The sequence below is a fragment of the Pezoporus occidentalis genome, unplaced genomic scaffold (genome assembly GCF_034315485.1).
Source record: "Pezoporus occidentalis ecotype Australia unplaced genomic scaffold, CSIRO_AGI_Poc_V1 ctg182, whole genome shotgun sequence".
In the NCBI taxonomy this organism is placed as follows: Eukaryota; Metazoa; Chordata; class Aves; order Psittaciformes; family Psittacidae; genus Pezoporus; species Pezoporus occidentalis.
In genome coordinates, this window is record NW_026913662.1 from 873,871 (window position 1) to 888,728 (window position 14,858).

Sequence of the window (14,858 nt, forward strand, 5' to 3'; positions counted from 1 at the left end):
CCAGAGGAGGACCAAGGACTGGAGCACCTATGGTATGAAGACAAGCTGGGAGAGTTGGGTTTTTTCAGTCTGGAGATGAGAAGGTTCCAGGGAGACCTTACATCAGCCTTCCAGTACCTAAAAGGGGCGTATGAGGAAAAACAGAGAAGAACTTTCTTACAAGGGCCTGTAGTGAGAGAACAAGGGTTTGAACTGAGAGAGAGTAGATTTACATGAGGTGTTAAGAAAAAATTCTCCATTGAGAGGCTGGTGACACACTGGCACAAGTCACCCAGAGAAATTCTAACTGCCTGACCTCGAGCCCCCCTCCCTACATACGCCTCGGCCGACACCGGCATCCGGCATCCTCCACCCGCCCCTTCCGCCGGCGGGTCCGCCTCCTGCTCCCGGCAGCCCGCGGCCGGCATGGCGGCCCCCAGCGCATAGGAGGCACGTGTGGGTGTCGGTGTGGAGCTGCGGGGCTCGGGACTGCTCTGTGGGTACCGCTGCCGCCATGAAGAGCAAGTCCGCAGCCCACAAGTCGGGGAACACGCACCGGGTGAGCGCCCGCCCGGTTCCGCAGGGTCTCCGCGGCTGGTGGCCGGGGAAGGGTCTTGGGGTTTTTATCCTCGGTGTTAGTTCAGTAGTAGTGCCCGGCTCCCAGAGCGGTGCTGGGGGAGGAGGCCGGAGGGCGGGTAGTGTGGTGGAGCCGCGTTGGGTTCCCGCAGCGCCGCGGGGGGACCCTGGCCATGACACCGTCGCCGGAGCGCGGCTTCTCCCGTGTCCCGGATCGGGGACACCAGGCACGCCACAGCCTTAACGTAGAAAATGACATGATTTAATAAAAAAGTAATATCCAGTGTGGATACATCCTGGGTGCTGTTTCATGAAAGACAAGAGCTGAGCAGTTTGTTCAAATTCGGTAAATTTCATAGACTCATAGAATGGCTTGGTTTGGAAGGAACCTTAAAAATCATCGGGTTCCTACCCCTGCCGCGGGCAGGGACACCTTCCAGTAGACCAGGTTGCTCCAAGGCCCATCCAGCCTGGCCTTAAACATTGCCAGGAGTGGGGCAGCTGGAGGTTCTTTGGGCAACCTGTGCCAGTGTCTCACCACCCTCACATTAAAGAGCCTCTTCCTTATATCTAATCTAAATCTACCCTCTTTCACTTTAAAGCCATTATGCACTGTCCTATCGCTACATGTCCTTGTAATTTCGTTGCATCTTTTTCACTGTGTTGTGAAAACTTGTGGGCTGCGAGTCTTGGTTGTGCAGAGCAAGGGAGCAGAGCCTTGTTCATGGGCATTTTAAGCAGAGTTGGTTTTTTTTTTTGCCTTAAAACTTGTTAATAGTAAGTAAATAAACTCATAAATCTGTAAATAGTAGGACTGTTTACAGATTGATGGGTACTGTGTGGCAGCCTGCCTTTAAAAGTGGGGGTTTCTGTTTGCAGAGTGTGCTATTAAGAGGGCTGTTCTCAGAACTGAGCATGAAACAAGTATATCTTTCTGTTTTACAGTTTCTTACCTTTTCGGAGCGCTTAAGCAATGTTAATATCAATATTATTCATCGGATTGACAGAACAGGAAGCTATGCTGAGGTGAGAACAGTAGTTGTGGTCATTTTCTGAAATCATATCACAAGTAGCTACACTAATGAGAGATTCCCATAAGACATTTATTCAGGAGGAATTTGGAAAGAAGCTCCTGCAAGAGTTGCCTTTCCTGGAGCCTTATTTAGTGCTTTGCTCCCCTCTATTCTTCCACCAACTTAGCAGTATTGTAACTCTTGTAAGGACTCTTTGGCAGCCACCATCCTGATGGCTTCCATGTGGCTGGACCTGTGAGTGTTTCTGAGCATGGAAGATGCTGCTGTGGCAGTCGACAGTCCTAGGTCTGGACCTGCAAAGATTTACAGGTGCTAAGCAGTTGCAGTATTCACAACATATGTATAAAGCATGAGCATGTGTCTTTACATGTCATAAAGAGGAGTCATTCACATGTGTCCTATAGATCATCATTGTGATTATAGTGTTCACTCAATAGGTGTGAAGATGGCAAAAGAAATCCCAAAGCATTTGTGCTGGCTGGGCTATGGCTCAGCATCTTGTATTATGAACGCCAGTCAACAGAGGTCTAAAAAGCAATTATATAAGCAAGTCTTGTCACCAGATAATATTTTCATATGTGTTTTGAACATAGCAAATTCTTATTTTCAGGGAAATTCCTTAGAACTTTTTGAAATGAAGTTATCAGGATTTGTTGAAATATTCTGAAAATGTTTAAGGCATTTGATAGTTTTCTTTATTTGAACCTCTCATCTTTGCAGGCTACATTCATTAGGGTTGGTAGCTGTTATTTTATCTTTGTTTTGACAGGAGGTTGAAACCTACTTTTCTGAAGGACTGCGAAAATGGAGGGAACTGAACCTCACTCAGCATTTTGGTATGTCATTTTTATTCAGGTTTCCTGCTTGCCTTAAAGTGTTAAAATTTAAAATAAATTTCTTCTGCATCCAGAGCCCAGTGAGAGACTTTCTATTGATTGTTTTTTTGGACTGGGCACTGGGCAGCTATTATTCTTTGACATCCTACATCCAACTGGACTCATTTTCAGGGTTTTTCTTTTGTGCTTTGAACAGTGCAATTCTACAATGAAGTGGCCAACAAATGCCAGTCCTTCAATCAGCTGGTCTATTACCAGAGTGCCATTGTGCAAAGCTTGAAGACACATTTGCAAGTTGAAGGCAGTCTTGCTTACCAACCCCTATTAGAGTAAGTATATGGTAAACAAAATGTAGTCAGAAGTCCTAATGGTATTAAAAGTAAGAATGACTCCTGTTGTGAGTGTTCTTTCTTTTTACTATACCTGAGGAAAATATAGTAGTGTTTTTGTTTGATGTTATTTATGTCTTCTTGTTTAAACTGTTACCTGCTTGGTTTTTAAAAAATTATAAGACTTTTGCCATCCACAGCTGCCTTATGGCTTCTCCCTTAAACGAAAGTGAGAAGTAAATGTGATGCTATCTTTCTTTCCAAAGAGACTGTGCTGGATTATGTAACATCCAACTGTTTTTTTGTTGGATTGTTTTTGCAGTGCACTAACATTTGTGTATTTTCTGAAATACAGTCTAGTGGTGCAGCTGGCTCGAGATCTTCAGACTGATTTCTATCCTCACTTTTGTGACTTCTTTCTGGCCATCACCAAGTTACTGGATACACAGGACACAGACCTGCTGGAATGGGCTTTCACCTCTCTTTCCTATCTCTACAAATACTTGTGGAGATTGATGGTGAAAGACATACACAACATATACAGGTAAAAGTTGTGTTTAATAACTGTCTTGATCAGCAGTCATTAGATGCTTTAGAAATGTAAATACTTAATGTTTAATACTTGTTAGCATACTTTCCCATCTTTCTGAGAGACTCTGAGCCTTTTTATCATACACAGCTCCATTTGAGAGCCTACTGACTTTTACAGGCCACTGTACGGGAGGAGGGATGTGGGTTGGGCTGCAGATTTGGGCTTTCGATCTCCTTTCCTCCTGTGGGAATTTGAGAGGAAGCATCCAGTTCAGCTGAGTGAACAAAGCTCAGAAAGACACTGGATTGTCAGAGTCATCTTGAAAATCTGTGACCAAGTCTGAATTCAACACAGGTACCCTAAGTATCTGTCAGGTACCTCTGTCATAGTTCCATAATTTCTGTCTTTCCGAGTTGCAGACACCTGGGCTCATGACATTGAATGAATTCCTCAAGTCTTTAATCATTCCTTGCCCAGTATTTTCTCCTTTATGTTTTTTCTTTCTTCCTGTCTGTTTAATGAGAGCAGATGAGATATGCAGTTTTATATGCTTTGAAACTCGTTGCCACAGGATGCTGTGGATGTGGAAGGTCACTGTAGAGAAACTGACCCATCTGGAGGGAGTTACCAGATGCATAGGAGGCACTGCTGGCTTGAGGAGTCCCTGAGTTGTAGGTGGTTGAAGGCTGATCTACATGTGCTTGTCCTGTTTTTAAACATTTCACAGGCATCTGCTTCTGGCTGTTTTAGACTGATTACTGGTCTGGATGGACCTGTGGGCTGACCCAGTGTGACTGCTTTTTCAATTTTACATTGCTGTAGTAGCAGTGCTGTTGTTTTTGTCAGCCGTTGTGTCCATATTGCTTCCTCCCAGTTTTGATTTGGAGCAGATGGAGCAAAAGAGGGGTTACAGATTTCCTCCCCAACCCAGCGAAAGCTATCAAGCATATTGAAAAAACTTCTGCTTGGTTGTAAATCTGAGGCACCGCTCGCTCTGCACTGAATGTGTGGTGAGCCACATGCAACTGTTACTGATACTTAACCAGCAGCATGCAAATATTTATCACCCCTGTAAATTGTGTATCTTTAGAAACTTTTAAGTGCACAGGAGAGTCTGTGGCTTATCAAATCAGTTTCGGTTTACTTTCTGCTGCTGAGTATATATATTGAAAATTTTGATGTTGCATGTGAATCTGTGTGGATCCAGAAACTTCAGAGGTATTTCTGAATGTGGCTTAATTTGCCTGGTGTTATCATTTAACCTTCTTTGCAAAACTCTGTTCTTTATCCAGGGAAAGTGGGAGGGAATTGAGTTGAGGAAGGTATTTACCTTCTCTAGGAGGACAGATTCTTAGTGTTTGTAAAAAGTGGCAATGTAAACTGAAAAAATTTTGAACTCGGTGGCAATTCCTGCATTGCCTTTAAGACAATGGATTCTTTTGTGTCTCTGTAGCCTGTACAGCACCCTGCTGGCTCACCACAAGCTTCACATCAGAAACTTTGCTGCCGAAAGTTTTGTCTTTCTAATGAGAAAGGTAAGTGAGGTGTTTGTACTTTGAATCTATCTCCAGTCTGTGGTTGCTCTTGGATTCAATGTGTAATGTTGGGTTTTCACCAAAAAAGGGTTAACAAGGCCTGAAGTGCCATCCAGCATGTCATTTTTAGAGAGTATTTTACTGAGAATGTCATGCACATTGTATCAGCAGTGGTAAACCAGAGGTCTTGGTGTGCTCTGTTTTAAGAGCAATTAAACCACATGGCTGTGGTTGGTTTATCTAAAATGACTAGAAATGGTAGGGTAATCTTACAGAAGGAAGGCTTTAGTTTGTAAGTGCATATTTGCTCTCTGACTTTTTCATGAATGCTTTAAGGCCTTTGTAGAAAGAAAATTCTCATGACAACCTTTTTGCACTCCTGAAAATCAAAGTATATAATGTTCCCAGGAATATCAGTCAAGATCAGACAGCAGATTTTCATGGAGTAAGGAATGGGAGCAGTAGTTTGGTTTTATTTAGTCAAAATACACAAAAGCCTGGATTTCTGAGACTGGCTAGCAAATCTGAGTATCCTCATTTTTGTCTAAGTTGAGAGACCTTAATAAAGCAAATGTGTTTGTTCATTTTCAGAAAATGCTGAACATCAAGTTAAATCCTCAGAAATGGAGGGCTTTAAAATCTTGGGCCAGAAGTCCTTGCAGTATTTCTGACTGTAGTTACAGTGTTGGATTACTTGATTCTCTAATCAGCTGCTACATGTCTCTTTGCACACCAGTGCAGCAGCCTTTGTGTTTCAGTTGGGGTCAGTTTAACGGTGCATTTATGCACACATTTAAAATCATAAGAATAATCAAACCCACATATTTCAGCTGCAGTGACCTAAGCAGACCTGTGTACATCTTCGGGCCAGAGGTGCTGTAGTAACCGAATAGCTGATAATTTTCCTGCTTTCAATTTCCTTCTGTGGTTGCAGAAATAATGAGTTTGAACTGTTATGGGAAGGAGGGACTCGGAGAGTAACGTGGTGCTATGGAGCCAATTAATTGCCTCTATCCATCTGGCAGCTTTGAATAGAAGATAACCATTTTTTTTCTCCTTATATTTTGTAGGTGTCTGATAAAAATGCAATCTTCAATTTAATGCTTGGTGACCTGGGGGAGCATCCGGAGAAAGTGGAAGGTGTAGGACAGCTACTTTTTGAGATGTGCAAGGGTGTTCGAAACATGTTCCACTCCTGTGCAGAGATGGTAAGGACAAGAAAAGATTGTTGGTTTAAATGTTGCTGTAATGGGGCTTTAGGCAACTCTCAGTGAAACCACTGAGTGTTGTCGTGTTCACCTCGGTGGATGCTTGATGATAAGCATGCTGTTCATTGCATAACAGGATCTGAAAGCTGCCTTTTAAGAATATTCTTTGAGATAGAAAGGTTGTTTTTAGAAATTCCTGTGCAGTATTCTTATATATTAAAATAGAACTGCTTGCTGATGGTTCAGATTTTAAGTCATAACTTTTTTTTTTTTCCTGTAATTGTTCTACAAAGAATCAAACTCACTGGAATACTTTAGCAGTATATACACTAATTAATTTTAGGATTGCTAGATTTATTTTCCAAGTATAAGGACATGATTTGCTCTTTTCCTGTGCAGGCCATGAAGTTAATTCTGTCAAAGCTGGGGCCTGTTACTGAAGAAGAAATTGAACTCCCATGGGTTACTGTAGGAGAAGCCTTTGAGCAGATGATCAGATCAGCTGTAGTGCATATCCATAAGGAGCATTTTGACATTGTCTTCAAGTGCCTGGAGGTATATTGGTGGTTTGTTGGGGGTATTTTTGTTTTTTTTTTAATTCATCAGACTGAAAAAATCCTGTGCACTTATCAAGAAAAATACTCATTTATATCCTCTGGACAGAAAGGGACACTAATGGGAGTGTTCCAGAGCAGTTATATTTACTTATAGTGTAGTGATATGAGTAATCTCACAGAATCCATATCAGCATAATGATGCTTAAAAAGTACTTCTGATAATTCCAGTGAAAGCTGGGTGCTTCCTTACCATGGGCCAAGTACTTCTTCCTATTTTGTATGTAATCTATTGGCCTTTCAGGAGACCCTTGTCTAATGAGGTATTTGTGTTTCTGTCCAAGCAATCTGGGGTGTGCGTTTTCACATAATGGGAATCACACGGTGTTTCTGCAAGGTTTAGTTTGTTGAACATGAACAAGAGTCAACAGTAGTTTGTTGGGCAGATGAGATGTTGATTCTTCAGAATCACTTTCAAGTAACAATAACTTACTTGAATAAGTTACAGGGTCCGATAATTTCTCTGAAACGTTTTTGCTTTCGTTTTTCATTTAAACAGGGGTCACTCTTAGACTTACAGAGGAGAATAACTAAGGCCAATTGCTGTATGGTTTCAGAGCAGATGCAGAGGGTTCTGCAAGCTTATCTGATCCTAGTGGAACATGCAAATGGATCCAAAATCTCACTGCCTGAAGATGTCTGTCAGGTAGGTCAGACCATCACATTGGCTGTTGTGCCAGAGAATTATCAGTTGGTACAAAAAGGTGTGGTCAGCTGAAGCACTTTTACACATTTCTGATGCATCATTTTGCTTAGGATTCGAGTTGAATGAACAGAGACCTTTATTCTGAGTATTGCTACCTCTCCAATCCACTGAGAATTTACCTCTGTACTGTAATTCTGGTGTGGTTCTTTAAATAAGCAAGGCTTCTGCTTCTAGATAACAGTTCCTGCTTCTGTGAAGGAGATCCATATCAGTGATTAGAACAGTTGTAACAGATACACATATGTTTGACCCCATTAGGTTATAATGTAGGTTTAGTGCCTTTAAACTTCGACAGGACTATTAGGATTCATTTCTGTGAAACAGTTCTTTAGAAAACCATGTCCTCCTGCTCCAAGTACTGTGCAGGTCATTCAGACCAAACAATCGCTGTCTTCATAGACAAATACCAGTTCTCTCTCTTTCATTTCAGATTTTAATAAAAATGTTACAAACACCAGGTCTCTCATCATCTTGCTGCAAGACCCTGCTGAAGACCATTTCTTCATTCCTGCTGGCCGAGAATGTTTTCTTACCTGATTCTTTGACCAAGGAAGCTATTGAGAAGGTAACAAGGACTGCTGCTTACAGCAAAAATCCTAGAGTTTAAGTTACATATAGCAGACTGATTTCGGGACATTCTCCTTCATGCCGGGAAATATACTGTAAGGTTCCCTTTAACATTTTTGCAGAGATAAGGGAAAAGCTGCCTAATGCCTTAGTTTTTGGAATTAAAACTAGGTTCTGATTCAGACACCTACAGCCTCTGTAGATAATGGAGGGAGAACAGGGAAGGGACATGTTCTGCCTTAGGTTATAAAGTGGGTCACTGAGTTGGACTTAGTGAAAAAGGTATGTTTTTTCACTAAGTTGCTAAGCATTTAGTGAGCTTGGCTTAGTTTTGTGAACAAGGTTCAGGTAAGTGGTTTGATTTCAAAAGTGCAAAGGTAGGCACATTTCAGTACTACCATTGCTCCTGAAGCATTGACAGGATTACCTGTATACATGCCTATCAAATGCAGCCTTGCAAAGGTTAATAGGAGATGCTACTATGGAGTCTGATTCTTCAGTTTTCTTATTACATTATAATTTTGGACCATAGTTGTACTGTGCGTGTAAACGATATTTGAAAGAAAAGATGTAATGTGATTTACAATGGGAAAACAAGGCTGTTGCAGTTGTTTGAAAAAGATCAAATTTCACCTGGTCTTCAACACGTCCTTGATTGTGTTGAAGTAAGATTGGTTCTGCCTGTGGCATGAGTCTAGTTTCGCTCAGGAAACACAGTCCTTCAAACATCTGAGGGTATTTGTATGGGCTTCTATTAAGCAGGAGGCTTAAAGTTGTCTTCTGAAGGGTCTGGGGAAGGAATATCTGGGTGTGTATTTCTGTGTCGCACATCTTGGCATTGAGGAGCACTGATCCTGAGTATTTCAAAGGGCTGTTCCTATCTTGGCACCTTCAGAAGCACAGAGGTTGACTGACCATGAGGTGGTAAACTTTCTACGATCTACTGCACAGAAAAAATGCTGAATTGAAAAACCTTTTGAATCTAAGCTTTTTCGTAACAGTTGGTGTGTCTTAAGTCTTAGAACTTTCAGCTTACATTTTACACATCATACTAAAGAGGTAAGTAAGCTGACTTTGCACAGAGCCAGCTTGGATCCAGCAGGGTTTGTTAAAAATGACTGTGCTTGTCTGTATTTGGCCCATCACTGGAAACAGTACTGCTGTGTGTGCCTAAACTGACAAACCCTGCTAGCTGGGAACAGAGAGCCAGGCTGGATGGCTCAGAATTCAAAGCATGGTTGATTCATAAACCAGAAAAAATGTCCCACAGGTAATGTAGTGTTTACTATGAAATGTTTCTTGTTAATGTGTTCTTGTCAACCTTTCATTTGCATCTTGCAGGTATTTGCAAGTGGATTTGAACGGTGCTTTCTTTTGGACTTCTCTGAAGCAATGTTTACGATGGAGCAATTTGAGAGGGTACGTGGAGGCTTTTGTGCATTAGTTTATTTTTGTTGCCAAAAGGAAATCCATAGCATAGTTACCTGCCTTGCAAGCTGAAGCATTTTTGTATATTGACATAATATTTATTTTAACTTCTGGCATAACCTGGTAAGAGCGAAAGAGATTACTTATGCCATTGTGTGGAAGTTTAGTAATGGTGATTGGGGTTGGAAAAGGTGACAGATACCTGTATACTCACAAAGAGAAGCTAGTCTGTTGGGAATTAAAAGGGTAGCCTTGTTTTGGGTGAGATGAAGAGGAGGAGTCCTGGAGAAGCTAAGTGGAAATGAAGAATAAGGGATGTCTGTAGGTCAGGCCTGGAACTGGTGACCTAGGAGAAATCAAATTCATGAAACAGAGTGGAGGTGAAAGTAAAGTCAGAGACTGGGAATGTCCTGGTGAGGCTAGATTTCAGGCAGAGTAAGTTTTTACATCAAATCACTGTACCTGCTGGGGTGGGAGGATGAGGATGTCTGTGTACTGGCTGGTGTCTTGGGGCACCAGGACTGATACGTCTGGTGCTTTGCAAGTGCTCGGTTGTCACTGTTTGGATTCCTCTGTGGCTGGTGTCATGTGATTTTGGATTTGATCATGATTGAAGAGACCTACCAATCCTTGACTGGTTTTCTGCCTTTTTTTTTTTTGTTTGTTTTTTTTTGTCCCTTCAGCATTTTCTTCCATACTTTCTGACATATATTGAGCATTGCTTCTCTGGCACAGATGCCCTTGCAAAGGATGAAGCAGTGGCAATTCTGGCTAAACTCATTCTGGTGAAAGCAGAACCTCCTACCATTGGTTCAATGCCATTTGAAAAGTATCCTCTCATTTTCACTGAATCGTCTGTCAGGTGAGACTTCCCCAGTTTAGCAAACCTAGATGTGTCTGCATGGCTGCAGGCCTGAAGGCAGCACAGAGCTACATAAAGGTTGTTCTACAGTTTTAGCCAAAGTGGTGTAAATGTCAGCATTGCTGGTAGATGTGCAAACCAAATGATACAGTAGGATCCCATTTTTTTTCTGAGATTATTAGAGAAGAGATACTCTGAAGAGGTTATTGCTGATACAAAAAGACTAGCAAGTGTTGCAGTAGGCGTGTGATGGGGATTTGTGACACTAACATGCATGCTGCATCCTCAGGCAGTAATCTTTGTAGTGAGTGCTGCAGTCCAGGTTCTCGTTATTATTAACCTGTTGCCTGTGGCCTGTCTTTCTTCCCTGTATGCATATGTCTTGTCCAGGAGCTTTCTTGGCAGTAGTAGTATAATCTTAACATAGAACACAGCTGGGTACCAAAGGCCATGTAATTAATCCAGATATAGCATTGTGCTGGCACAGCGTGACTGTTAGTTGCAAAGCTATTTTTATTGCAATGAAGTGGCTGCTTTCCTCCTGGAGCCTCTAGATTTGGAGTAACCGTTGTCAAGCACAGAATGACCGTTGCTAATCTGCTGGTAACAATTGTTTTAATCATTCTAGTTCAGATAATTCAAAGCATTTACCTGCAGAGTGGTGATTTGTATTGCCTTTTATGTCAGGTTTTATCTTTCCTGAAAGCAATAACTGTGGAGTTTCCTAGTTTTATTTAATAGAATGGGACAGAAGGTTGAATCAGTATAATTACATTTGGTTTTCTTCCCTCGTTTTCTTTGTCTGTTGATCTGTCTGGATTTCCAGTGATATGGAGTACTTAGCTGAGAGGACCTTGGTCCTACCTGGGACTTCTTTATGGTCCTGCAATGTCAGTGGCAGAAATTAGGGCTAGGAGACATCTCAAGAGTTGCATACCTCATCTGCTGCCTAGGATGGAATTAGCAAGTCCTGAACCAGTCCTGAAAGATGTCCGACCGAATTGTTATTAAATACTCCAAATCTGGAGGTTCCAAAGCTGCGCCTGGCAGCCTGTGCCAGTACCTTACTGTTTTCATGATTACACAGGTGTTTGTTTGGGTTTTTTTTTACCAGTCCTCAGTGTATGAACTAAACTTCCTTTATTGCAGTTTAAATTCATTGTGTTTATCTGCTGGGAACACAAAAAGCAAAATATTTTCTCTCTTTGTATGCAAATTTTACAAATACCAGGCCTTGATCATCAGAAACATCTGAAATCTTCTTTCGGTGGACCACAGTCTTAATTCCTTGAGGTTTCACTTGTAAATTTTGTTTTTGAAACCTCTAATGGCTCTGTTTTTATTGAAGGGTGGATCCTATGCAGCTTCTAACTGCAGTCTTACAAGCACACTGGGTGGAAAGATAGCTGTCCAAGAGGTGTGAAGTACTCCATATGTCCCAGTATGATGTTAACCCTTTCTGCCTGCAGATGGGCTTGTGGATTTGAGCTTAGCTTGAGACTCTTTTAAGTCACCAGACTTTTAATTCACTGGTTGTTTTCTGTCATTCATTAGTTCATTGGTTATTAACAATAATCTCAGAGATGACTCTCAGGTGCTTCTAGAAGCTATATGTCCTGCTTATGAAGGTATCCAACTGAGAACTACTATCTTTCCTTCTAGAAATATTTGAACTTGAAATACAGACCTGACACTTCCTGTGGGCCATGTTTGGTGCTTCTTAGCATGACTAGTTAATGTTTTGTGCTGTGGAGGACATTAGAAATAATAAAAAAAATCCCTTAGGTTGTACAAGTCCTTTTTGCTAGAAGTAGCAAACGTAACTTTGAACACTGTGGGAGAAAGTGCTTACTAAAACATTTGCTTTTATTTTTAGCTCTAATACAAGGCAACAAACAAGTAAAAGACAAGGAGGAAAGGCAGAAGAATTGGTGTTGGATCATGTATTGTCTTTAATCCATTTACCAGAGAAAGAAGACATCACTGACCTTTCACAGCCTTGGGTTGCCTTGGTTGTACTGCCACATATTAGGTAAGGGGTATTCTAAGGTACTGTTGTTATGTATTTATGTAATACTTGTCTAGTTGAAATCAGTGTCTGTCAGAAATCATTGTACTAAGGGAAGGACAATAATTACTAACCCTAGTTTGGGGAAACAAGTTAGAAGGCAAAAAAAATGCTGTGTGGAAGTGCCATGAGTAAATGACAGTAGTAGAGTCAGGAATAGGATATCCATTTCTTGATTGCCTACTCCTTAATTTTAGTACTTTAGTACATAGTAATGTTAATGACATGTTTCAGTTTCTGTGTTTTAAGCCCTGACCTCTAGAAGGTGCAGTGAATGCTACAAGTTAAATTGTGAATCGGAAATAACAAAAATGGTTTGCTGCTTGTTTCAGACTTGGGGTGAGCTATCTGTAATGTAATAAAAGATAGATGTCAAAGAAAGCTTTCCTATGCATGTAGCTGTCAGTGTCACATAGAGGTAAAGTCTTCCCATTTATTTTGGACAGACCAATGGACAAAATAAACACTCTGCACCGTGTGACAAATTTCATAGACTCTCTCTTCACAGCCATTGACAAAGGAAGCCTCTGCAAAGGTCAGTTATGGTTATTTCCTGTTTATTTGCTTTTTATTGATACATAGATATATGTAAAGAGTTTTTCTGATGACATAAAGCATGAAAATGAATAGCAGTAGTATTGTATTCAAATCTATTGACAAGCTCAAGTGAAACTAGAAAAGCAAAGCTTGGGAGGAAATGCCCTCCAGCAAAGGATTCTGCATTTGCTGTTGATAATAATAATGGGGCAGCAAATGTTCTGCAAAGTGAAAGACAGATAATTGGGAAGGAAAAGAAGGAAGTGGGAAAATGAAAGGATGGAGATCAATCTAAACCAGAAGCAATCAAGTGAAGGAGAGACTATTGACTGACAAACTCCAACTGGACTGTTCCAGACCTATAGTGCAAAGTTGGGGACATTACCATCTCTGACCTCAGTGATAGCACCAATTCTAAAACGTTCATCTTTCCTCCAGGCATTGGTTGTCATTGATCATCTTCCTTCTCTGGCTGGGAAAAAAAAAGGGGTTTTAACTGTGCTCACATTATACAGTGCAGTTGTTAATGAGGGAGATTGCAAGTGTTGGAAAACCCCAGGTTCGCTTAGTTTGAAAGGGCTTTTCCAGAGTCTGGTCTTTTCCCTTAATAATGCCTCTGTTAACATTCCTAAATCTATCTGCCAACTGGCTCTCTTGCTTTTCCTTCTCTAGTCTTTGTCAAGCATGGTCCTGCTGAATTTAGCCCTTTTTTCTGATCTGTTTGCAGGGTTTGCATGCTGTCATGATTATTTACTGGCAATATAGTTACTCTCAAAAAAGGCATACCCAAACTTTCTTTTCTTGGGTCTCATGTCAGCTCTGCAGCAGCTCTATGTGCATGCAAGAGGCATGCTGTTGTTTCTTCCTTTGCCTGTAAGAGAAAACAAATGCAACCTCAGTCCTACACTTCTGCATCCTGTTGTCCCATCTTACACTTCTTTGCTTGATTTTCCTCACCTTCCTCCCAGACTAGGGTTCCTGGACACTTTCTTCATCCTTTGGCATTCTTTCCAGCTCCATGATCTCTGCAATTCCTTCACATTCTACTAGGACTCCAGTCTCCTCTGCCAGCCCATGCAAGGCACACCCCCAGCTCTGTGCTCCCTATTTGACTTGCCGGGCCTCTGAGGCAAACTGCAGCCCCCAGAACCAGCTGTCTTTCTGCGGTTGTTGTGGAGTGCAGGGAAGATGGCTTGCTCTGGGACAGAGCAGCAGCAAGATAACCCTGCAGCTGTTACGGGATAAGTGCCTGTATGGAAGTGGTTACCCCTATTGATCATAAAAGTGTGTCTGTAATGAAGTAGGAGTTGCCATCTTTGTCCAGCACAGACATACTACTGCCAGATGATATGAATATTGGGAACCTGTGCCCCTACACTAAGAAGCTTCATTCTGCCATTACGTGCTGTTCTCCTCTCTTTGAGGAGCTCCTTGTGGACATTAATGGTGAGCAGGATTCAGCACATACCTGGCGAATGGAGCAACTTGGAATAGAGGGACATTTTCAAATGAATAAATGGAAAATAAGCGCTCACTTCCCCTTCTCTACCATGGCAGTTGGCAGTGTGTAAGAAAATGATATTCTTTAAAAACTTTATTCAATTTGCCTGGTTTAGGAACAGTGTTCTGCTTGGGAACAGATAAAGGAAAGGGAATGTTTTTTAATAATTTTTTTTTTAACAACCTACTTGCTGACTTTGAAGTGTCAGGGGGAAGGAATTGCCCTTCCCCTTTCTTGCCTAGGAGTGCTTTAACTCTCCTGTGCTTCTGGAAAACCCTCCATCCCTAAAGGAGGCTGAGAGGTTTAGGAAGGAGACATGATTGCCGTAGCAAAGTTCAGCAAACCCTCTTTCCATGCACTAACAAATATTCAGTTTTTAAGTATCTGGAACGGCTTTGTAGATCTCGTACTGTGCATTGCTGAAGTGCCAGAATTTATAGGCACCTGTGTGGTAGCATCAGTATATATTTTTGCTTCTCTTTTGCTGCATTCGTATCAATTTGGGCAGCATTTCTTCATTTCTGAGTATCATTTATAGCATAGAGC

General features: G+C 41.5%; 1 protein-coding gene across 1 annotated transcript in view; it reads left to right on the plus strand.

The window, feature by feature from the left end:
* Window positions 1–419: 419 nt before the first annotated feature.
* The window catches only part of UTP20 (UTP20 small subunit processome component), a 62,164-nt gene continuing 47,725 nt past the window's right edge, over window positions 420–14,858 (plus strand). Inside the window, exons 1-14 of the mRNA XM_062615484.1 lie at window positions 420–538; window positions 1,501–1,581; window positions 2,359–2,425; window positions 2,622–2,754; window positions 3,110–3,298; window positions 4,740–4,821; window positions 5,892–6,029; window positions 6,429–6,584; window positions 7,143–7,289; window positions 7,780–7,914; window positions 9,258–9,335; window positions 10,028–10,206; window positions 12,083–12,238; window positions 12,721–12,809. Coding sequence (XP_062471468.1) covers window positions 494–538; window positions 1,501–1,581; window positions 2,359–2,425; window positions 2,622–2,754; window positions 3,110–3,298; window positions 4,740–4,821; window positions 5,892–6,029; window positions 6,429–6,584; window positions 7,143–7,289; window positions 7,780–7,914; window positions 9,258–9,335; window positions 10,028–10,206; window positions 12,083–12,238; window positions 12,721–12,809 — 1,675 coding nt within the window. The 5' untranslated portion in view covers window positions 420–493. The remainder of the gene's footprint in view (window positions 539–1,500; window positions 1,582–2,358; window positions 2,426–2,621; window positions 2,755–3,109; window positions 3,299–4,739; window positions 4,822–5,891; window positions 6,030–6,428; window positions 6,585–7,142; window positions 7,290–7,779; window positions 7,915–9,257; window positions 9,336–10,027; window positions 10,207–12,082; window positions 12,239–12,720; window positions 12,810–14,858) is intronic.